The sequence below is a fragment of the Primulina tabacum genome, chromosome 5, assembly GCF_025594145.1.
Source record: "Primulina tabacum isolate GXHZ01 chromosome 5, ASM2559414v2, whole genome shotgun sequence".
In the NCBI taxonomy this organism is placed as follows: domain Eukaryota; kingdom Viridiplantae; phylum Streptophyta; class Magnoliopsida; order Lamiales; family Gesneriaceae; genus Primulina; species Primulina tabacum.
The window spans coordinates 7,656,493-7,681,288 of record NC_134554.1 but is presented as its reverse complement, the minus strand read 5'-3'; the positions used below and the strand labels follow the sequence as shown (position 1 = coordinate 7,681,288).

The window sequence follows — 24,796 nt, the reverse complement described above, 5'->3', positions numbered from 1 at the left end:
ATTTTTTTTAAAACCTAAAAAAAAAGTTACTAGATTAAAGAGACAACTATGTGTATCCTAAATTTTTTATTTGACTTACGAATGAAAAGTAAAGCACAAAAGTAAATTGATGTCGTAAATATTTATTGGAACTTGCTCTATAAAGAAGATTTTTTATTCATCGACCCCGTTATGCAGTCCAACTTTGAAAACTAAATGATGTTTCAACAAATCGTCGTAATAGTGACGTATTGAATAAAAAAAAAACTGTATCTTCCTTCAAGTTAATATTTTTGTAAAAGTTGAGACAAAAAAAAAGAGTTGGATTATATATTTAATTTATGATTTTTAGAATCTAAATCACCTCAAATACCTCTACCTGAAAATATCCTAACTGATTTTGATGCATTTCTTTTTCTATACGGTAATAAAAAAAAAATTGTTGATACACATGATTATATAAGGTGGAATAATATGTGGTTAGAATTACCAAAAGTCCTCGACCCATGTCAAAATTGTAATCCATCTCAAAATTTAGGGGTCAAATTGGTATTCTTGTATGTTAAATTTCCAACGGAATACAGAGACGACTTGGGAATTGAACATATTCGAGGTTCAGCAGTCTGCGATTTCTTTCAATCTGCGGAGGATCCAGAAGATAGGGAAAAGAGCTGCATACTTCAATTGAGATGGGAATAAGATTCGTACTGATGGTAAACAAGCAAGGACAGACCCGTCTAGCTCAGTACTACGAATATCTAACGATCGAGGAACGACGCGCTCTCGAAGGTGAAATCGTCCGCAAATGTCTCGTCCGCACCGAGCAACAGGTCTCTGCTTTTCTGTATTTTGTTACAATTTTGCGTTTATTTTGATATGATGTACTTTAATAAAGGAGAATGAAAGTATTTTTGAATTGCTTGCCTCAACTGGATCTCATTTAGCACGCGAAAATTGAAGAAATGCACATGATTTGATTGATCGCACCTGCTGCTTGATCTGCCATCTCCTTGGTTTAGTCTCTTATGGATTCATGTAAATCAATCTTGTCCTTTTCCTGTGGAGTGTGGATATTACTCTGATCGATAATTTGGTGAGTAGCTGCATGAACTTGACTTTGGAACTTCCCGGCGGTTTGGTTTTGATGAATTGTTGTGGTCCTGTGGATGCTGTTGTAGAAAGTTCAAGCTTGAAATTTAGGCTAGGAAAAATCGATCTGTGCGTCCTAGTTTTGGATTCAAACGTGTCTAATTACGGTCTGGAGAGAGCCTGTATTTTGAAGAAGTACCGAAAATATGTGCGTCCTAGTTTTAGATTCATCTTCGTCCTAGTTTTAGATTCTGATGAAGGAGAAGCAATCTGTGGCTATTCTGAGAGCATATTAGCACATTGGCAGTTTTTTTTGGGGGAAAAAAAGAAGAATGACAAGGATCAATGCACGATCAATTCACCAATTATGCGATTGAATTAATTTTCATTTGGTTCTTCTGCTTGGGATAATTTTGGTGTTGGTGTGTTTCTTACCATACAGCGATTCCATGTCGTAAACTATAATTATATTAAATGTTATGGTTTTGTTAATTTATTCGATTGTCATTATTTCTTTGGAACCTAAGTAGTGGGCTTGGTACAGTTTTTCGTCACAGCCATGTGGTCGTGTTGACAAGTTCTGATCAAACGTTGTGAAATAGTTTACAAGTACAGTGACTAGGATGTGCTGATAGCTACTTTCTTCAGTCACTGGAAAATGTAATTTGAAATCTCAAATCACTTGCTTTATTACAGGGTAGGGACTTTGAGTCTTTTTGCTCATCTACTTTTACTTTTCCATCTTCATTTTCATGTTCACTTCGCTGCTAAGCTAGTAATTGTTTAAGTAGAGTGATAGAAGATGTGTGTGTCTTATGGTTAGTGGCATTTATCTCGTCCCATGTAAGTTGCTTAAGTTTTTGGTAATCGTGCTTGTGATAACATTTGCCTGCTCTATCTTGAACAGTGTTCCTTTGTTGAGCATCGAAACTACAAAATTGTGTATAGGCGATATGCATCACTATTTTTCCTGGTTGGAGTAGACAACGAAGAAGTAAGTTTTACAGTTTTGTATTTATCGATCTTGCTTTGTGCATTATATGTGCTACATTTTCCTGTTCTTGTTTCTTCCATAGGCTGTTTTACTTGTGAAATCAACAAAATGATCAAAAGTAAAAATAATAATTGTAACTGGCCCATAAAAATTGAAGGATTTATAGAGAAATTGTTACTTTTTGGAATGCTTAATATTGTAGCGTGGCTGTGTGGTGATATCTAACTTACTGCTTTATTATTTTGGATCAATATTGAAACGGTTTATTTTTGCAATCAATGGTTGAGTGTTATAGAGTGGCTGTGTTGGGTATGTATTCTGCAAACAGCTTTCTTAATTGGAAATCTAAAATAATACAGTGGTCCACTCACTAGACTTGCAGTGTTACCACACCATGAGGCAAGAGCATTAGATGATTGGGCGTCAATATCAGTTTTCGAAGTGTGATGATTCAATCTAACTTGATCCTATATAATATTGCAACATTTTTATAGCTACATTTATTCTTTTGCTGACTTGGTAATGTGGTCAAAGCAAAGACACACACCAAATTTATTGTAGTATTAACAATCTTCAATATATGCATCTCAAAATTAATGTATCTAAAAAGCACTTGCGGTTGATGGATTTGGGTACCCTAGTTTGTATGTATTTGATTATCAATTGTTACTGGCCACATTGCTCATATATTGCCATGACTTACTATTTGTGATCGTTAGCTTGAGTTGAGTGTTAGTCAAAGAGTTAGTTTATACTAAAGTTTATGAAAAAACTAAGTTTTCTATGAAACATGGCCATTAACCATCGAAGAAAACTAGGGGAACACGTAAGTTCGTTTTTAAAGCCTGTGAAAGAATACCCTGTCAACAAAATGATGAGAATAGCAGCATCCTTAATTTCAAATGATGATTCGTGAGAAAATTTTAGGATCTTGTGCATACTTTCTGAGAAAGTTGAAATACGTCCATTGACAAGCATGAAAAGTCTTCTTGCTCTTCATCCATGTTAAAAAGTTGAAGATCCATGATTTGGTTGGTGGCTATTTTTGCAGAATGAGCTTGCAATTCTGGAGTTCATTCACCTCCTAGTTGAAACTATGGATCGACATTTTGGCAATGTGGTAAGTTTCCTTTATTAATCATACAAGTCTGTAATCATAGTTCAGTGTCTCTTCCTTTCAAAGATCTTTGCATGGCTGAGTTGTAATTTGGCAGTGTGAGCTGGATATCATGTTTCATTTGGAGAAAGCTCACTTCATGCTGGAAGAAATGGTGATGAATGGTTGCATTGTCGAGACAAGCAAGGCCAACATTCTGTCTCCAATACAGCTGATGGACAAAGCATCATAGGCCGGTGAGTCCAGCGCTTTCGAAACATTGCAACATTTGGTACCATGTTATGTTTTGGATTCCTTTTTAATGTAATTCTCGTGTAATTACTTTTATGTCTGCTAAAAAAAACTTCTTATTTCAATGGAGCTGAGTTCTTATTTATGCAATATGGTATAATTGGATTGTTATATCATGAAGGCACAGTTTGAAGTTATACTAATTATTTCTTTGATGATTTATCTTGATAATGTTATTTATCTCTCTATTAATTAATCAAATCATTGAGTTTAAATTATAATATTATTTTTAATAAATAATATTATTAATATTTTATTGATTATTAAAAAGACATCATCTTATCTGATATTTAATCAATCAAATCAAATGACTTATTATATATCAATCAAATAAAATATTATATTAACTATTATTTTATTTATTTTTTATTACATTAAATCATTTATCACTATTCTATTATCTTATTATAAGTTTCAAACGGTGCCGGAAAATAAAGAACGACGAAAAAAGAAGTAACCGGGTTTGAAAAAATATCTTGGTTTGGTAGCATGAATTTTAAAAGTTCTCTCTTTTAAACGTTTCAATCCGCCTTCATTCTCAAAATAATAAAAGCTATTTGTTTAAAAATAAAAAAGTAAAAGCTATACAAAAGAAACACCAAATTGTATAAATAATACCTCAAGTTGGATTAACCATATAGTGACGGACAATTCCACCATTCAAATTCAGATAACGATCTCAAGAACTTCTATATATTCAGGTGAATACAAATTCGGAAACCAAAATAAAAAATTAAATTTGAGAAGTATGATCGAAAGTCTCACTTGTCGGCAACAGTATCGATAAAGAAAAAATAATGATTTACGAATTGAACATGCTTACATGCCTACTTTGCAACAAAACTGATCAATTGACTCGATCTTATTCCACGCTAAAACAATTAGAAACCCTTCATCGCCCTTGATCCATAGAAATGGTCAGTTCATTATTGGAGACTGTATCTGGTTTTGAAGATGAAGAGGAAGACGCGACTGATAGACGTTTCCTCACTACGAAAGCCGGTTGAGTCGGGGGTTGAAGAGGAGATGTTTCACTGTCAAGCATGTTAACAACATCATTTGACATGGTGGGACGATCACCGGGATCTTCTTGGACGTACAATAACCCGAGTTTATGCACTTCATCACTTGAGATGTATCGCATGTTTCCACCAGTGAAGGATCTGTCAAATATAGGGCCTTGTTTCCATGCTTGTTAATGCAACTAACAGAATGAACACGCAAAAGAATCTATATGCCACTCTGAATTAAGTTGTTGGTGTAACCACGTGGGATCATAATAAAACATTTTAGAATTTGAATGAATAATGAAACTCACATATCTCAAGAGATTTAGCACTTGTTCCGGATTGTAAAATCCGGTGTTCTTCTTCCCACTGACTATTTCAAGCAACAAAACTTCAAAACTGAAAACATCAGACTTGGTTGAGAATTTCCCTTCCAATGCATATTCAGGCCACATGTAGGCCCTGCTCAAAGTAACATGAGCAATTTAATTTTGAGATAATCGTTTACGTCCACTTCGAATAACATGCGTTTCAGAACGTGTAAGAAAACTTACAGTGTCCCGATGACATTTTTGGTGCTTGCCTCGCTCCTTTGCCTTCAACAATCCTCGAGCTATCCCTAAGATAATGTCGAATCTCTTCTTCCAGTCAAGCAACAACCTGTTCTCTTGATCTGACAAAAGAAATAACCCGAGGAAAAAGTCGATGCTAATATTCAAGATAAAGATTGCTGAAGTGCTGCTAAATAAAAGTCCTACCAAATAAGAAGGCATCTAAGCTTCTGTTGAGCATGTATTCATATAGTAAGATTTTTTTGTGTTTGTTGAGGCTGTATCCTAGAATTCTCACAAGGTTTCGATGCTGAATCTCGGAGATCATGACGACTTCATTATGGAATTCCTTGAAGCCTTGACCAGAGCAACTGAACAGCCTCTTCATCGCGATTTCTTTTCCTCCCGGAAACTTTCCTTGCAAAAATTTAGAACAGTGACACCCGTTAATGCATTTGAAAGAATGACCTTTTCTTTCAAAATAAGTACTACGAATAGCAATGTTCTCACCTTATACATGGGCCCAAATCCACCGTGCCCCAGTTTATTTGCATCAGAGAATTTATTAGTGGCAGATAAAACAATATCGAAACTATAGAAAGGTAGATCTTTTTCGATATTCATTGTGCTGTCCTTTTCATATTCATCAAGTCGTCTACCGGTCCTTCATATTAATGTGAGAAGATCACCGGCTGCTCTTCAATGTTCCCTTAATTGTGCATATAAATGGAATCGTTTTTTCAAAAATATAAATGGTGATTAAAGATCAAAATGAGATGCATGCATCATTGTCTTCTAAGAGATTTTTGTGCTTCAATGTGACAATTCAGCCCGACCTAATTCCCTGTTCAATTTATGGAAGAAATCAAGAAATGTGTTATCCGTCAAAATTCTAACGCTTACCTTCTCCTTCAAACAAACTTGTTCGACGTACGATATTGATGCAGAATAAAGTAAGTACAACCCCAGCTACAGAAACGATGGAAACAATTACATATTTCATGTGTTTCTTATTCTCAGATCCTCCTTGTCATCATAGTTTGTCGATCGCTAAATCAGTAGTTCGAAGAATTTCTTGAAGTAATAATCCAACAACATATTACTGATCCAAACACACCTACCATTGTTACAACTAACACTAGATCCTTCCTATTCATAGCCTGTGTTGCAATAGCATCTTTTGTGCCCATCACCCTTGTCGTGGCAATTATAATTGGGCCAATTTTTACGAACTCCCGAATAATTGCATGTTGGCTCCAACGGGATTCTCCAACTTATTTCAATCTGATTTCCTTCTTGAGCATCCGGATTGGCATTACCAGGTTCTATGTAGCACGGGTTAGTCACATTGAATGGTGATGATTGGTCAAGCTTCAAATTTTGGATTGATTTGTTTCCTGTTTTACATCCAACATCACCTTCAGAGTTGAATGGAATAACAAAACTATTCCTTGCCTCATGAATGCCTCTCACTGGATATTCGCCACTCAATGTGAGGAAGCTGATTACACCTGTTGAGTTATTACAGCTGAATCTACAGTATAAAGGATCGCCACAGTCTGGTCCACAATCTGTAACAAATACATCGAAAAGCTTCGGTAAATATAGACGAGAATTACCTGTTTCCCTGCTTGTGCTGTTACAGCTTTTGGACAAACACGCCCTGCTTTTGCAATCACTTTAAGACACACACTCCCGCATGATGTATTTTTCACCGCATACTTATTTTTTAATTTAGTGAGAAAAAATGATTCACAGCATATATTCCACAGTAGCCTTTATTTGTAAAAGGCTCCCCAATTCATAATCGTGTCTAAATCACGTTTATCTGTTAGGCCACATTATTGAGCAAGATATACTCTATCGGTGGCTTTGGAATCTTGTTTATTCAAATTTATTAATCTATTTGTTTATCTTTTAGTTTTATATTTTAAAAAAATAACACCTCTTAATAAAGTATTAAAATAGTAATGTCTAAATTCATTTATTTTCAAACATATCAATTTTTTATCTTTAGGTATCTATCGTATGTGCATATTATATATACTTGTTTTGTGTATATGTGTGTGTGTGTGATCACATGTAACACATATACAGGAGACGGTATGTAAGAAAACGAAATTCATTACGAAAATAAAGAATTACAACTCCGGAAAGAGATCTGGCGGAATGAGAGATTTATTTACATAAAATCCTCAGTCTTGTTACCATTTTCTGCCTGTATATTAGATTATATATAAATCTCATTCCTCCTCTGCCAATAAATTTACCATCGAAGCTTCGATGGAAAATACTGCAATAAATATAAAGATTTGAATGAAATTAGAACCTCGAGGAGAGAAGAAAAATAAAAGTTCATAATTATAATTTAATTTGGAAAAAAAAATTTATTCACCTTCTCAATGAGGGAGAGGTAGTATGGTTTCACCTTTTCAACATCAACACGAACTTTGCTTTTACTGTATAAGTCATACTTGCTGCAATTTTTTTTCCAAATAAAGTTATTATTAATATAATTAAATTAAGTATATAGAAAAATTCCTTAAATTGGGCCAAATTATATCATAAATTATTACATTTTCCCAAAAACTTACTTAAAAATATGTAGCCATTTCAGGTTCTCTTTATCCTCCTCATTCATTAAGTGTGCATATGCTCCAGCCCTGTGCAAGGCTGCAACCATCCATGCCAGTAAATCAATCAGCAATCTTTTAACTAATTACTCGCACAACTTTTTTTTAGATAAAAAGTGGTAAAAATTATTTTCTTACGATAAAATGAATGGTATCGGATGACGAACAATGCAGCCGAAGGTAGAGTGGTTCCATTTTCCTTAGCCACCTAAAAGAATAACAAGAAATCATAAATCGCACTTTATATTATACAAATTATAAATTCGCGGGACAATTTTCTAAATTTTTCGAGGCTAATTAATTACCAAATACATGTAGTCATCGTGCCCGAACGACATCAAAACGTTCTCTAATCCGCAACCCTCTTGGTAAATTCCATGTTTGGTGCTGTAAGAAGGGTTCTTAGAGTCCGGATTCGTCTTGAAATACTGCATCATCAAATGCAAATCGAGTTAATTAATTTGATGAACTGATTTTGGCATAGGATCAAATGAAACTCTTTACATTTTGAATAGAGTTTTAATGTATGATTTTACCTTATGATGTACAATGGATTCATCAAAGGCACAGCCAAGAGGGAATGTGTCACCAACAACAGCCCATTGAGGCAGCGCTCCAAATCTAGGTAGAAGCAGCACCTTCCCAAGATCTGCATCCCATTCAAACAAATTGGTCACCATTCTATTCTAGATTCACACACACACACACACACAAAAAAAAAAAAATCAGACAACCAAAATAGGAAGCAAATTACCGTGAATGAGGGCGGTCAAGTGCAGCCAATCGTCGTTGGGGTAATCTTTCCTGATGGCCTCAGCAGTTTGCAGCAAATGCTCGATTTGTGGCTCGTCCAAATCGGGATCGCTATCGTCCACCACATCGTTCAGAAGCTCGCAACACTCCCATATGCTCATCTCTAGTTTATCGAGTTTCATATATTCTGCCCTCATTTTCTTCACCTGCATTTTCAAGATCTCTTCAATTTCACACTCCAAATTTATTAAACAAATCTCATACACACTTACAAATTCAACTGTTTGATTAATGTGGTTCAGGCGGTAGAATTCCTCCACGGTCTTTTGTCTCTCGCTTTGAGCATTGTAGTCCCTGCCATACGTATATCCCCAGTTGAGTATTATCCCATAAATATTATATACTTGCCATTTTATTTCTTCACAATCTAAAATTCTTTTTTCCCAATAATTTTTTTATTATTAAATAATAGTTTATGCAACCAAGCGGCTCGAGTAGGTAACTAATAGTAGTATATGTATATGAATATGGAACACCCAAAAAGCATCATTATATTTTTTAAAAAATATTGTTTTTTATCGTAAAACTTCAAAAAATTATATATATATATATAGGAAATGTCGTATACTGGACACTATATGTGAAACAGATATGGATAATATACCCCAGATTTGGGAGAGAAAAAAAAGGATTTGATACGAAATCAACTGCGAATAAAATACATTTTAAGATTATTAAATTAAACGCCTTTTTTCCCAGAAAATCGAGGGTAAAAACAAAGAAAAAAAATAACCTGAAAGAATTGCCAAAAGAATTGATATCGGGTGCGTCGAATTTCCCATCCAATTCCAATTTTGGCATCACAAAGCCTCCATCCAACACAAGTTCATTCGCATCATCGCATGGAACTTTCTTCTCGGCAATGTCGAACTCTACAACCAAGATTCAAACAAAAAATACATATAAATCTAAAACGTCGCTCTCTCAAAACATGAGTCAGTGTAAACAAATTGAATCGAATCGAAATAACATGAATAAAATATAAAGATAGTCGAAAAACAATTGAAATGCACATCTTTACAAGAGAGTAACAATAATAATGATTAAGACATAAAATGTGTGTATACCAAGGGGAGGCTGCTCGATGAGAATCGTCATCGTCCAAAAGAGAGAGTCCAAACGAAAACGAATATAGATATACGTATGTATGTGCGTGTGCATATATATCTATATGGTTTGTGCAAAAGGGAGCGTGTAGGATTCGGAGAAAAAGAAGATATTTATATTGGGATAAAAACTGTCCTTGATTGACAATTTTAAGGTTTCGAGTCCTCAACTGGAAATCCAAAAAAGAGTCTAATATTGTATGTTTTCTCCGAAAGATATGATGTTACGTTTGACCAACCATCCGGGTACCGCGTGTTTATCAACGCGTTAGTGGATCGTCTGACGTATCAACCACGCGCGGGGGAGATAATTGTGGGTGAGTCAGATGGACGTGTACTTGATTGTTATCTTTATCGAACTTACAGCAGGACCTGACGCGGCACCGAGTCATATCCGACGTCGTTTCAGGGGTTGGTGATTCAACGGCTGAGCTGTGACCCGCTAGCCAAATTAGTATGGTCATTTGACGATCCTCGTTGTGCCCCGTCATCGATCAAATTTCATTTTTTTTTTATTTAACAAATATAATATGTAACACGGTTTTTTGGTGAAAAATAAATTGATATATAGGCCAACGACGTTTTTTGCTTGGTGAAAATTATTATTTTAAAACGTGAAACATGATTTTTTTTTAGAAAAATTAACATTATAATAATTTTTTCGAACTAAAATTAAAATTTTTGTATTGATGATGATGTTGCCCATTTATTCATATACTTTAATTAAAACAAAAATGTCAAAGTATCAACTTATTGGATTAGAATATTTAAATTCCGACAATGGTTAATTTAGTTTTAACTATATAAATTGATTGCCATTTTTCTAGAAAAAAGACAAACATGGTGTCAATTAGCGCACTTTAAAATTTTGCTATATTTCTAGAAAGAGACAAATTAAACGTGGTGTCAATTATCAATTTGAAATTTTGCTATATTAAAAACCTAGTAAAATCCCTATATATACAACCATATTAAGATAAAAGACTTCAAATCGATTACTTTTAATCTATTTCATACGTTCACATTTTTCAATAATCTCGAATTCTTCACTAAATTATATTTTTATATATAGAAATATGAGAATAGACTGACTCGATAATATGTTTATTAAGATTTTGCTTTTTCACATTTTCAATGTGTAAAAATATAATGTTTTATTTGGAAGATTATTTTAAAATATAATATTGGAAGAAGTAATAATTTAAAAAACATGTGAATTGTAGGGAACTGAAAATATACTGAAATGCTTTCTTCGGAACTTTCAAAGTTCTTGGGAGACGAAAACTTCACGGGAGATGACTGAAATTCTGTTGCGATTAAAGATAATGCTATTTTATTATTTGACAATTTTTTGTGTCTACGTCTCTAATTATTTTAATTAATTACCAGAAAGTTTATAAAGAGATATTTATATTTTTTTTACAACATTTGACTTTTTTTGGAGTTATCTTAATAAACAAACTTTTAGTGATTATATTAAATAAATAAAGTATGTTTCTTGTAAGATGGTTCACGAATATTTATTTGCGAGATAAGTCAACTTTACCGATATTTACAATAAAAAGTAATACTATTAACACATGGATGACCCAAATAAGATATCCGTCTCACAAAAATACGACCCGTGAGACTGTCTCACACAAGTTTTTGTCAAATAAATAATAGTTTGTCTGATATTAAATTCTCAATTCGAAATTAGATCTCGATTTCGAAACTCAATTATATTATTTTTCTCTTAAAAAAATTGATAGAAGATAATGTCTCGGCCACAAGACTTTTTAGTAGTCGGTGGAATTTTGAAGGTATACATCATAAGATCTTTCAGAAACAAAATAAGAAATACTTTCAAAAATCCTATGAGGCCTTGACATTTTACAAAATAATATAAATAATTCATAAGTTTTGTTAAATTCTGTTTTGTAAATAATTATATATATTTCATAAATTATTTAAAAGATATTCAATATTTAATAAATTTAGAATGAAACTAACTTTTAGGCACGTTTATATAAAATCGCAGTGGCGGTGATTAAAGTAATATGACGGGGTGCGTGACATTAATTATGGTACTAGATTTGCTTACAGTTAAAGATGTCAAAATGGGCGGGCTGTGTGGGCCGGACCGGGCCCGTCATTTTAGTGGGACCTCCAAATAGTGAACGCAGCTTAACTCGTTTTGAACAGCGGGTTAGACAGGTTGGTTAGCTTAATTTTTATTAAAAAATAATTGAAATAAATGTTAATTTTTTAAATAAAAAATTTAAAAAACATTTGAAACACTAAAAAAAAATTCATCAAATAGTTCAACTAAAATTTAGAAGTATTACGATGAGAAATTAACAAGTAATAAAATTAAAAATAAAAAATCATTAAAATTCATTTAAAATAAGTCAGATAAAAACTTAAAAATACATATATAAAGAATTTAAAAATACAATTTTATAAAAAAAATAAAATAAAATCATATTTTGATGGATCAGATCGGATCGGATCGGATCGTTCTGTCTAGGCCCGTTTGGCTCGCATTTTCCCAAGCCATTCCGTCTCATTTCTATGTCGGGGCGGGCTAACCCGGGTTTGACCAACCTAATTTGACAAGGCCTAACTACAATCGATAGCTTGGTTGATGAGAAAATAATTCGTTTTTTAGGTGACCGAAGTTGGAATGGTTCGTCTAAACCATTTTTTTAATGGGTTTGGGCTGATTGCGAATCCGGTTCCAACGTACCGACTTCTAACGGGTTAGTTTCGGACCATTTCTGAGTTGGTCCGCCCTGTTAAACATTTCTAATAGTATATAATTTAATTTTTTTGTTGGAGATTCTGAGTTCATGTTTGTACGTATAAACTTTTTAAATGATAATATCTGTTGTGGCTTGTAATATGCTGTCCAGTGTCATTCACAAGAAGTTGAGAACATTTTAGGATAATGTTTAAAAAAGTTTAAAGAAACTTATCCTATTAGCAGTTGATTTCTTTTTTTCTTTCTCTCTATTGTTATCAAAAGAGTTACAGAAGTGCCAACAATCTTGGCACTCGTAACTCCTGCTCCATATCAAGTTTTGTAAATAGCTCTGGGTTACAAAAATTGAAAAAGGGTAATTTAAATAATCTTTTTTCATAACCATAGAAACAAGGGAGAATAAGAACTTGACTTGATCGATAACTCATATTATTATAATTGAATCTTTTACTCGTGAGTAAAGATGATGCATAAATGGTTATGGCAAAGTGGTGGATGGAAGATTATCATGCTTATCACTGGTTTCACGTCTCATAAATAGTAACAACTTTCGCAAAATTCTAGGAAATATTTCAATTTTCTTCTCACCTTCTTTTTCATGGTTTGCAGGATTATATTACACGCCCTATTCATGTCAAAAAATAATATCTTCAACACACCAGGTGTGGGGGATCATCACGGGTGTCCTTATCGTCATTTCAGGTCAGTTCTCCTTACCTTAGTGGCTGCCGCCGTCCTTTCTCTTTTAAAGCACTGAACTGCACCTTCTAATTTTGTCAGAAATCCATCAAAAGATGCACCAGGTAGTTTTGTTCAAGCAAGAAAGTTCTTTATTAGACTTCCACTCTAGCAACTTCCGCTGTGATATTGTTTTGCTGGAAAATTTTCTGAAGATACATAAAAATGGTTGTGATCCGCCAATTTTCATCTCAAATAGGGTAGTCGTGTTTTTTTTAGCACAGATACAAAGATGAATATATTTCCCAATTGGTCTTATTTTCACATTCACTGAATCTAAACTCCCGTTTACTGTCAAATATTTCATTTACGGCCATCGAATAATTTGGCTTGACATGTTTTGAAATGGGTCGTCATGATTTCCCTAACATTATAAGGACAAGCAAGAATGACAAGCAAGATTTAACCGATTCTCTTGCAACTATACTACTCTGGATGGAGCGAATTTGGCAATTTTCAGTTCTTGATATTTGGTTTAGTTATCTAGTATTTGAAAGTATGAGACATCAATTGCATAGTTTTGTTGAGTTATTTCATGTAATGAGATAATATGGAATTCACTTCGAAAACTGAATATGATTTCTGTACTGAATAGACTGAACAGACATTGTTAACTCCTACATCATGCTTTCTGCTCGAACTTCTTAATGATTCAATTATCTATCCATCGATACTCACTAGTACTGCTAAACCAGTGAGGAAAACTTGAGAGCAGCCCTTGGTAAGATCAGGTCATCGTTCTCATAATATTTTTTCTGTTATGCTGCCATAAGTTTTTCCTTCTAATGGTTACTTTTATCCTTAAATGTTGGTTCTGCAGTTGGCATGCACCTTGACTTTTGAAGCTATTCATGGTGAGTTTTGTGACGCGGGAATAAATTATCCAAACCAATATTACAGTGACAGCAGAAAGATTTTGGATTCCAAGGTAATTCTTTGATGGTTAAAACCAACTTATACATTCCTAATTCCCTACAATCCATTAGTGAGTAGTATATAGGATTGCTCGAATTTATTATTGGATAGGAGTTTTGTATATTATAATATGACTGGTGAATTTCAACGGTAATTGCTTGTGCTATCTATCATCTCACATCTGTGAGTATATTTGAGAAATTGTGTTTTATAAGATGTTTCTTTCTTTGATTTTTTCGTGTTCATATCTGGAAGTTTTTATTATTAGAGGGTTTGGCTGAGTTTGTAGGTTTCGTATAGCTTAGGCCTATGAGTGCTTGATTGTTTATTGTTTCCAATCAAATGTCAAAATACAATAAAATTATTATTACCACTTATTAGTTAACTTAATTTAATTGTTTTTTTTTACATGTTTTGCAAATAAAAACTTTTTGTTATGCTTTAAAAGGATACTATAAAGATCTTTAAAAACTTGGAAACTTACTGAAGCATTTGGTCCCAAGGGTTGCAGCCTGCAGGCACTCGCTTATAATGGGGAACGAAAAGATGAATTAGAAAAGAGGCCAAAAGTGATTTGCATGCGTGAGTATTTGGTGCCATTTTCAAATTATTCCTCTAGCCTAGGGTTGGGCTGTGAGTTAGGCAAATATTATTTATTATTATTATTTCATCTATTGACATATGTGTTATGTTCATGAAGATAATCTAGCCTAAATGTTTGGTGTCAGAAATCAGAAAAGGGCCAAAAGATGGTGAGATTCATTGATCTAAACTAATTTGACTTAAATATATCTTTTTTTTTCGGGTTTCTTTTCTTCTTCTTCTTTTTTTTTTTTTTTTGGCAGTTATGATTGTATGAATGTAACGCATGTTCATTTTGGAATTATTTATTTTTCCCGTAATTTAGTAATATTTGGTATTATAAAATTATATGTTTCTCCCTACGCGTGTGTTTTTCAATCCATGATAGTAGATATATGAGTAATATAGAATATAGTTGTTACATCGAAATTAGGAATTCATATTATATACACAAGCCTTTCTTTGGACCCGATTGTCTCTTCCCACGAGTCCTTGACCATCTTAGGAATGCATTGCTTGTATTTGGGAAGTCCTTGACCATCTTAGGAATGCATTGCTTGTATTTGCTTTTATTTTAGTTGGGAGAGAATTGTTATATTTAGAAATCAAATTCAAGATTTCATCTCAAACTTTTACTTTAATGTCATATGAGTTATAAAGTATCGGACTTACATTTGTGATAAACGACAAATTAAATGATTTTGATAAGAAAACGTTTAAAATATAGCTAATTTGAAATATGAGTTAAGTTTAAAATATAAATCCATATGAAGATTGAGAATTATTAAAGATATATAGCAATGGCATGTGAAAAATTTCCACTTAAAATCCATCATCTTTTTGTTACAGTTTGAGAATTCAACAGAAGAATTTAGAGATAAAAACTGAGATTAAATTAGCATTAAGTTTAAAAAAGTGAACAAGTAATAACAAATTCATCCCTTAAGGGAGCAAGTAATTTTATTTTAGTAAATTTTTAATTTTATCAGGTGAATGATACTTCTGAGTTTGTATTGGTTATAGTCTTACAGAAAATATATTATTTATAATTGTCTTGTCTTCCATTATTATGGCCCGACTCTTCGCACACGTCCGTCCTTCTATATGGAGGATGTGTTAGGCTCTGATAGTGACCAAGCGGCGAGGTTCGCTGCTTGGACATTTCCTAACAGGGTGTTAATGAGGCGATCTGCCGTTGAGAAAAAACCAGACTCGAGATCAGCCTTGCCCCACCAGACCAGATATGTTTCCATCCTAGAACTTCAAAAACTTCTACGTAACAAGAAAAAAATTATTCAATATAATAAAAAATTAAATAAATATTAATTTAATATAAATACTGGGATGGGTTTATTATAACTGGTGCCCAATCCGACCTGTTGACCTGGTTTTAACTCGACCTGGAACTCGTTGACATGGCTTAGATCCATACAAAATAGAACATATTTAATTTAATTAAACTTGACTCATAGTCATTCATACTCCCTGACCAATCTTGCTTGTTTGGAGCAAGTCATTCATGATTCATGTAACTCACGGTCCTCGAATCAATTTATAAAACTAGTCGGGCTTCTTGTTTATACAAGTCTTAACATTAGAGTTCACACCCATTGATATCTTCTTCGATGGTTGATTATATAATGTCATATATTCGATGACTGTCTCTATACTGTATCAAGACGAGTCTTTCTCGCGTCTTTATGTCCTCACTCACACGCACTTTAAGAAACTTCTCAGGAGTTCACACATCCTATAATTACCTCAAGTCAAGCACACTTAACTTTGAAGCTCTTATGTGATGAGCTCTCGAAAAAAAGAAGATGCGTCTTCTTGATTAGAGTAATACCTATAAAATCTTTTAAACATTGATCAACTGCACAGTCTCATACTTGGACAGTTTTTGGAATCTCTCTCATTCCAGTGTGAGATTGATTAATTTACATTCTCTTCGCCCGAAGTGCCTTGAAGATTGCGTGGAGTCATTCATTGTTCGTGTAACATCATGATATCGAGAGTCAACCCACCCTTTTCTACCACGAGTCACAGATTACCGTTTCTAACTGCTTCACAAAAAAATGAATGGATTCTCGGTTTGATTCCTCATGATCCTTTGTTCCCTGAGGTCCCCTTTCCTAGGCATGGGTTCCTCCACTTTTGTAGTGTTTTCTCGAGTTTTTGGACCGAAATTCGGGTAGGTTGTGCAAGCATGCTTGTGTCACTAAAATTATAATTACGTTTTACTAGTATAATATAATTAGCTTTCTTATGTATGTTTCCTCTTAAAACTATATTTAAGATCATGACGGGAGTAAACATATATATTTGCGAAAACATAGAATGAAAATTAGCAATCAATTCAATCAAGAAAAATTACGTCGGTCATCATTTGTTTTTGTGAAAACAACTATATACACTGCCCACTTCTTTTAAAACGAAAAGAAGAAAATAAAAGAAAAGCACCACATCAGGGGAATATCTTTAGTACGGGCAACGATGGGTTTTCGCTTGGCACGCACATTTTAAAACTTATTTAAAATTAAATAAGTAAGGAAAATAAAATTGGCACACACACACACACACACACACATATATATACACCATATATATATATATATTGATTGCAGATGGTGAAGGGCGTAGTCGCTTTCATAATTTGAAAATGAGAGGTAATAGAATATATCAGGTTGATGACATTACATATTTGAATTTGGGATTCTATTGCTCCCACAAGTTAAATTATAATATTATTTATCTACTTTTTGATGTGTTTAATTTCTCGGATGTTGTAAAATTATACACATCAGTATAATTTATACATTATATTATGGTTAGCAAACCATGGGTTAAGTGAAATAATTTTGTTACAAGTAAATTAATGGCAAAGAACCAATAGATAGGAAGAGATCAACGACCCCAGGCATGCATGAATAGCATGGGATTGGATAACTCCAAAAATTAAGGCTTGAGAAATTTATACAGGGTAGTCCGATGCTCGGCAATTCCAACACAATAATAAGTGTTAAGCAGTCGAGAGATCAACAATTTGTAAGCAGCCGAGAACCCGTAACCGCATGCGATATTATGAAGATATAAAATTGTGTAGCCAACAAGCTCTCTCTCGCATGTACATACACATATACAAAGAGTGCGGTGCACTAAACTCATGTGCGAGCACGCACATCCGCACATGCGCGAATGTAGTTAACCTTGTATCTTCTTAATGGAGGAATGCTTCTTGTTACAAATATTTTACTTCATTTGCTTCTTTAGATCCCGGCACTCTCTTTGTGTCAAATCAGTAGATAGTAATTTGTCTAGTCCGATACGCTTGTTTTCGTTCCATGTTCGTTTATGTTTCCGCACACTTATTCGTCTATTTCATTTAAGCACGATCAAGAGAAAGATGTATAATTTGAAGACTGCCTCCTATAATTGTGATGCCAGAGGACAAATGAATTACACAAAAGTAATTTTACCGTTTTACCTCTTACTAATTAAAAAATTAAAAAATCTGTTTAGTTATAGAAATACATCAAGTATATTGTTAAAATATCAGGGGCATGTGAGTGGGGAATAAAGAGGCGAGTCAAACGTAGCCAAATGTAAGAAGCAAGACCGTCAATGTGTCCCTCGAATGCCCCCACCTAGCGAAAGGCGATGTTGCATGTCACGTGGGGCTGAGGATACGTGGAGCAACATCGTACCATTTGATATTAATGTTGGTGTCCTCTTTGCATGTGCAATGGTGCATCACATTACGTGACCCCGACCCCTTACCTTATTTCGCCAATTATGTCTCCCTTTCATTAAATCTTTCCCCCCAATCACACTTACACGTGTGTGGCTCTTGTTTAAAGGGCTTCCTGTTTTTCGGGCATAAAAATTGGATTAAACTAATGATATTTCACGTATGAGTAACTGAGCAACGAGTACTTTGCACGACTCATAAAGCCTTTTTTAAATACTAACCGCACCGACCCCCCTTTCTTTTACTACGTCAAGTTATTGGAATTGAATAACTTTATAATTAAGCATGCCTTTGTATCGTGGATAAGATATCGATTGTCTTTGTATATATCTTTATTTGTTACGGGTGGTTATATCGATCATCGTTCAATGATATCCATTTACAACAACTAATTACAATCAATTGATAATTAGCATATAAACTCACAGAGTAGGTCTTGAGACGGTCTCACGAATCTTTTTTTTTGAGACGGGTCAACCCTACCGATATTCACAATAAAAAGTAATACTCTGAGCATAAAAAGTAATATTTTTCACGAATGACCCAAATAAGATATCTATCTCACAAAATACGACTCGTGAGACCGTCTCATACAATTTTTTGTCTAACTCACACAAGTGGGCCAAAAGATCCTTTACATCTTTATTTCATCCGATATTTTATTTGAAAATGTTATTAGAGACAACTGGATTTCATGTTTAAAAGATCTTACTTTAAATCAATTGTTGGAAATACATTAATAATTCTATCATATAAAATATATATGTCAATAGGAGAATGCAGCCAAAAAAAAAAAAGAATGGCGGAGAATTTAAAATATTTTTATTTTGAATAACTAACTTGGGACGTAGGACATAAATTTCAATAATTGAAGGCAGTTGGATCGGATTTTATTTTCAGCTATTAACATTTAATTAAAATTGACCCCACATTTGGTAGAGATATAATTACTCATACCCACATGTAAGATTTAGATTTTAGGGTACCGACTTTTTTAAATTCCCTACCAAATAATCTCTACATGTACCCTAATATTATGTGAAAGTATTATTTTTTTAACATAATCTTATTTTAAATGAAAAAAGACTAAGTTCTATCAGAATAAGTTCTATCCCATTAAATCTAAATTAAATTGCCCATTCGAGCATTTAAGAAACTCTATTAGAATCATCAAAAATCGATTAAAATAACAAGCGATCGAGAGATTTAAATCGCTATATTTTAATCACCAAATATATCATACATATTTTAACATTTAAATATTCTATATGCTTCAAAATATAGGTATAATATACCGTATGAGATGACTAACCCAATACGTTCTTCCATGATATAATATCTAAAAGAAAAATGAGATTTTTGATCTTTTATATTTATTTTGATAATTTATTTTATAAATTTAAGCCTTAATATGAGATATTTGTTTTTTTTATTTTAATTGTTTTTTCAGATATTTCGCTATCTCTATATTGTTACATCAGTATTCTAAATGAAAATAACTAAATTGCAAAAAAATCATAAAATACAGAAATGATACTGAAATTCGATAATATATAGAACCAAAAACGCAAAAACCTAACATACGTCACCAAAAATACAATTTTCTCATTCGAAAATATTAAACTAGTATTAATCAATATATTTTTTAAAAAATTTGTTTTTAAATTTAAATGTACATCTAATAACACTCAGCATATAGACTCGAGTTCAAGTCTTTGAAATAATTTTTTTTTAAAATCGAACTTCTTAAAGTTTTTTAAATTATAATCTTATATTTAAAACTGATGTTGAATGATGCCAAATTAAGCAGACAGTACTGAACCTTGTGTTCCATTCTTGTGTAAGGTTGGATATGAAAAGATTATGTGGCATAAAACAATGAAAATAACACACACACAGAGAGAGAGATATATATTGCCATATATACTAGGTGTCGCCAAAGTCGTTATGCTAAAAAAATTAAATTGGAGTTAATTTTATATTTAATAATGTTTTAATGTTCAATATCATTAATTTATCTGTTTTTAAATAATAATATTTCTCATTATTTGTTATACGTTAATTTATATATTGATTTTGAAACAGTGTTAAATCAAAATATATTTATATATTTAATTAAAGTAATAATTTATATTAAAATATAAAAATGTATATTAGAAATCAATATTATATTTAACTCTTTGTCAATATATTTACAAAAAATTAATCAAGGTAGAAAAAATAAATTTATTTAAATTATTTTAATAAATCTCATGTGAGATAGTCTCATGAATTTATATTCATGAGATTAGTCGACTCGGTCCATCTCTCTTGAGTAAAAAATAATAATTTTGACATAAAACAATGTTTTTCATGGGTCGGATAGAAGATCATTCTCACAAATTTACTAATGATAGTGACATATAAGAGTTTTTGTCAACTAATTTTAATATTTTAATAAAATAAAATTGTCTAAAAGACATTGTATGTTATATTAGTATTTTAAAAAATCATTTGATGATATATTGGGTATTTTAAAGTAAAGAAAGAAATACGAAGTATGTTTTATGAAGTGAATTTTTCTTTAAAAAATAGATTGTAAATAACAATCCGTTTATTGTTTGCATTGATCGTATTATTTCATTTAATTTTAGTGATGGTTTTCAGTTTTATATTACTTTTCTATATTTAATTCTTTATACTTTCTAAAATATTAAATAAACTATAAATTTTTAATATAATATTAAGCATTTCAAATTTTAGTGAAGAATGTCATTGTGAATTTTTTATATATTGATTGTATAATTATCGATATTATTATTATTTATTTTTTAATTTATTCTAAATATTTTTAAAATGTTCAAAAAATAAATAAAATTTTTAATCGAAATTTTCATCTAATAAATGATTTATTATTTTGTTGAAAAAAATTTATTTAATCTTTAAATTTTTGATAGACAAATAATATATAATTTCTTAATATTTTTTATATTATTTTTATTAGTAACAATCCTACTATATTAATATATCGAATGTAATGATAACTAATTCAATTTCATGGTATGATTATTATACATATTTAAAGATGATTTCAAAAGGAATGAAAATTTATATAATAATTAAATATATTCATTATATCAATAATTTTAAGTAATTATTTAGACATTCATATAAACTAATTTTAATACTCCATATATCATATGAGTATGATACTATTTTATATATATATATTTTTTATATATATTTCGTTTGTGCACGTTGAACAAAAATAATATGGAATTGAATACAAATTTGGTTAAGGAAAGAACTCGAGTAAATAATGAGGAAAAAACAAACAAGAATTTGGAAATATATAAAACCCACTCCAAGGATAAAGGAAAAATCTGTCTCCCATCATAAATGGATTTTGGATATATATATAATACAAGCCATAATTTTGATCTTCCAGTAATATAATTAATATTATTTTTTAAAAAAAATAACATCTGGCCTATATCCAACCCCAAATTATATTTTTCTTGCAAACACTGCACTAGTTAACGTTTAAAGAATTATAAATATATTTCAAATCTAAATAATAAAACCATAATTAATTTTATGTTTTTGAATGCAATTAGAAATTATATTATAATTATAATTTAAATTAATTAATTATTTTTAAAATATTATAAAAATAACTTTAATACATAAGCTAAACTCAATTTGACTTTTTTTTCTCCCAACTCGAATGGAATTTAAATCACTTTGTCTCAAACTGGCCTTTGGCCTAGGTGATCTCATCCACTTTTATCATGGAATTGGCTCATGCTCAAGCCCTACCCACCCCATTGTTTAAGAAATCTAAAAAAAATTAATCAAACTTGACTTGATCACTTGTGCCCTTAACTTGAAAATGAATTTTATTTTTGACAAGCTCAAAAGATTTCAATTAAAATTGAATTAATTTGCATCCAATGACATAATTAATTTCCCAGTCACTTATTCTGTCGCTTTGCCATCCTAGAGACGTCGGTTAAAATAATATTAATAATTTGCAATAAAACAATTTGAAGTTTTTACTCTCGCAATGAATAAGCTTTTTACACCTAACCATGGTATGTATACTCCCCCACCTAACCATGGTTAGACCCCACTTCTCAAGCAGTTTATATATTCATACAAACATCCATTTCAATCACACAACACAGTTCCATTCCAACTCTTCAGCAAGTGAATGATCAAATGATGCTCGGAGAACGAAGCCATGTTGCTCCGCCGTGGCCCTTCTCCGCCGAAGATCACATTTCCATCTCGCTCACCCCAACTATCTCTGCTAACTCCTCCTCTTCCATGGACGATTACTACGACGGTTTGAAGGCGCTTCAGGTCTACCTCCCTTCCAACAACAACGATGCGGTCTTCCCCGAGCCGGAGAGCGGCAGCGGGGGGGACTTTCCGGTGGACGCGCACTCATGCGATCAGTTTCGGATGTTCGAGTTCAAGGTGAAGAAGTGCGCGCGTGGAAAGGCGCACGATTGGACCGACTGCCCTTTCGCTCATCCGGGGGAGAAGGCCCGGCGTAGGGACCCGAAGAAGTTCCACTACACGGCTACCCCCTGCCCGGATTTTCGCAAGGGGAGTTGCTTCAAAGCCGACTCGTGCGAGTTCGCCCACGGTGTGTTTGAGTGCTGGCTCCACCCCGCGCGCTATCGCACGCAGCCATGCAAGGACGGGATGAACTGCAGGCGCAGGGTATGTTTCTTCGCCCACTCGCAGGACCAACTCCGCGTCCTGAGCCCACGCGCCGAGTCGGTTTCTTCGCCGATCGATTCGCCGCCTATGAGCCCAATGATGTCTAACTCTGTGAACGATCTGGTGCTGTCCCTTCGCCAGCTGCAGCTGAATAAACTGAAGTCCATGTCTTCTTCTTGGGTTGGTGCGGGCTCTCCTCCCAGGATGCTGATGGCCCGGAACGGGTACTTGAGCCTTCCCACCACCCCGACGAGGCCGACGATGGGCTGTGTGGATCCCTGGGACATCTCCGTGTGCGAGGAAGAGGAGCCCATGATGGAGAGGGTTGAATCAGGGAGAAGCCTGCGGGCCAAACTTTTTGCGAAGCTGAGCAAGGAGAATCCTCTGGAACGGGTCGACCCGAATCCGCAGACGGACACAAGCCCGGAACTTGGCTGGGTGTCAGACCTGGTAAAGTAGACCATTTCTCTTGCTAAATTTTGTGAATAGCTGCTGAGAAGAAGGTGATGTGGGGAGGGGGCAGAATGGTCTTTTCGCAAGTAACCATTTGAGAATATAATAATATACTAAATGAGAGTTGGTTTCCATGTGATAAATTATACATACTAATTGTTGCAATCTGAAAAAGAGTAACTGAAATTCTTGGAACGAGCGAAGAAGAAGATCGTGGGTTTTATTTATTAAGCTTGTTTAATTAATGTTACAATTATTGTAAATATCAATAATATCATTGTAATGCATAATTTTCCTTGTTTTATTGAAGAGATTTTGTTTTCTGAGTGAAGTTTTTCAATTTTCAGTGTTTGTATTTCTTGCTTTTATATGTAAATCGTGGTGATTTAATTTGTACTTCCAAATCGATAAGCTAATTAAAGTACATGTAATAATGGTTTGTGGCATCATATACGGTTAATGTTAAAAAATGCTTAAATATCGCCCATTTTTTCATTACAAAAATTCGGTAAAAAAGTAGAAAAATTATTATTTCTTGACATTTTGACCGTAAAATACGAAATATAAAATACATTACTTCTTTTACCAAGACACAAAATAAACAATCTATTATGTTTGATACGTGTCAAATAGACTATTAGGTATCACAGCTTGAAAAATCAATTGAGGAGATCTTTTGTAACATGATAAAATTGTTTATGTGGCATGTATGATAGGAATATATAGTACAACATTTTATTTTAATTTATTTACTTTGAAACATACGAATATATGCAATATCAAAGTGCATGATGTAGGCACTTTTACATATTGTTTTTAATATAATTTTTCAAAATATATACATATATATGTATATGCCACAGAGAGAAAGAGGGAGAACCTACCTGAAGGATATGGAGTTGAAGTCGGACATAGTCTAAAATGTGATTTTTGATTAAAATAACATATATGTAGCAGAAGGGAGAAAATATATGTTGTATTTAATTTGGATCGAATGAATAAAATAGATTAAATAGTTGATGAATTGGTCAAGCCCCCCTGCATGGAGACAGAAAAGTGGCATACGCGTGTCCCGCATCTTTGCGTGTACCTACTGGAACTACAGAGATGGTGAAAAGTGTACGTGCATTATCCTTTTACTTTTTTTTTTTTTTTTTTTTCAATTCCACGTCTTTCGGAACACAGATTTGATTTTTATTATCTTATATTATTGCTATTTCTTTTTCATTTTTGCGGAAAATTATTTATATTATTTGCAAATACTTGTGTAAAATATAAATTCATATTTCTATATTGTTACAATCTCAGCTAAATTGAAAAAGAAATA

At 32.9% G+C, this 24,796-nt stretch overlaps 4 protein-coding genes across 4 annotated transcripts; 2 read left to right on the top strand and 2 right to left on the bottom strand.

Moving 5' to 3' along the window:
- Positions 1-529: 529 nt before the first annotated feature.
- LOC142546103 (AP-4 complex subunit sigma) lies at positions 530-3,626 on the top strand. Its single transcript, XM_075653614.1, has 4 exons — positions 530-809; positions 1,976-2,062; positions 3,114-3,182; positions 3,277-3,626. The coding sequence occupies exons 1-4, from the start codon at positions 669-671 to the stop codon at positions 3,409-3,411; spliced, it is 432 nt and encodes a 143-aa protein (XP_075509729.1). The 5' UTR covers positions 530-668; the 3' UTR covers positions 3,412-3,626.
- Positions 3,627-4,107: 481 nt separating this feature from the next.
- On the bottom strand, positions 4,108-6,963 carry LOC142546102 (G-type lectin S-receptor-like serine/threonine-protein kinase At4g03230). The gene is made up of 5 exons (XM_075653613.1): positions 5,932-6,963; positions 5,539-5,737; positions 5,236-5,440; positions 5,032-5,150; positions 4,108-4,939 (listed from the first exon to the last, which is right to left on the bottom strand). Exons 2-5 carry the CDS (start codon positions 5,650-5,652, stop codon positions 4,922-4,924), a joined length of 456 nt encoding a protein of 151 aa, XP_075509728.1. The 5' UTR covers positions 5,653-5,737; positions 5,932-6,963; the 3' UTR covers positions 4,108-4,921.
- A 171-nt stretch (positions 6,964-7,134) lies between these two features.
- LOC142546101 (inositol oxygenase 4-like) lies at positions 7,135-9,741 on the bottom strand. Its single transcript, XM_075653612.1, has 10 exons — positions 9,542-9,741; positions 9,208-9,346; positions 8,687-8,768; positions 8,416-8,620; positions 8,198-8,310; positions 7,967-8,089; positions 7,800-7,869; positions 7,623-7,701; positions 7,424-7,505; positions 7,135-7,321 (listed from the first exon to the last, which is right to left on the bottom strand). The coding sequence occupies exons 1-10, from the start codon at positions 9,633-9,635 to the stop codon at positions 7,295-7,297; spliced, it is 1,014 nt and encodes a 337-aa protein (XP_075509727.1). The 5' UTR covers positions 9,636-9,741; the 3' UTR covers positions 7,135-7,294.
- Positions 9,742-22,438: 12,697 nt separating this feature from the next.
- On the top strand, positions 22,439-23,800 carry LOC142546100 (zinc finger CCCH domain-containing protein 20-like). The gene has a single exon (XM_075653610.1). The coding sequence runs from the start codon at positions 22,507-22,509 to the stop codon at positions 23,473-23,475; it is 969 nt and encodes a 322-aa protein (XP_075509725.1). The 5' UTR covers positions 22,439-22,506; the 3' UTR covers positions 23,476-23,800.
- Positions 23,801-24,796: the final 996 nt, after the last annotated feature.

Coding starts and splice junctions, on each gene's coding strand:
- LOC142546102 (XM_075653613.1), bottom strand. CDS start 5,652: ATGAATATCGAAAAAGATCTACCTTTCTATAGTTTCGATATTGTTTTA. Junction 5,441..5,538: donor GATTTGGGCCCATGTATAAG/GTGAGAACATTG, acceptor TTGCAAGGAAAG/TTTCCGGGAGGAAAAGAAAT. Junction 5,151..5,235: donor CTTAGATGCCTTCTTATTTG/GTAGGACTTTTA, acceptor TTCTTTTGTCAG/ATCAAGAGAACAGGTTGTTG.
- LOC142546101 (XM_075653612.1), bottom strand. CDS start 9,635: ATGCACACGCACATACATACGTATATCTATATTCGTTTTCGTTTGGAC. Junction 8,311..8,415: donor CTTGACCGCCCTCATTCACG/GTAATTTGCTTC, acceptor AATGGGATGCAG/ATCTTGGGAAGGTGCTGCTT. Junction 7,322..7,423: donor ACCTCTCCCTCATTGAGAAG/GTGAATAAATTT, acceptor TATTTATTGCAG/TATTTTCCATCGAAGCTTCG.
- LOC142546103 (XM_075653614.1), top strand. CDS start 669: ATGGGAATAAGATTCGTACTGATGGTAAACAAGCAAGGACAGACCCGT. Junction 810..1,975: donor TCGTCCGCACCGAGCAACAG/GTCTCTGCTTTT, acceptor TATCTTGAACAG/TGTTCCTTTGTTGAGCATCG. Junction 3,183..3,276: donor ATCGACATTTTGGCAATGTG/GTAAGTTTCCTT, acceptor GTAATTTGGCAG/TGTGAGCTGGATATCATGTT.
- LOC142546100 (XM_075653610.1), top strand. CDS start 22,507: ATGATGCTCGGAGAACGAAGCCATGTTGCTCCGCCGTGGCCCTTCTCC.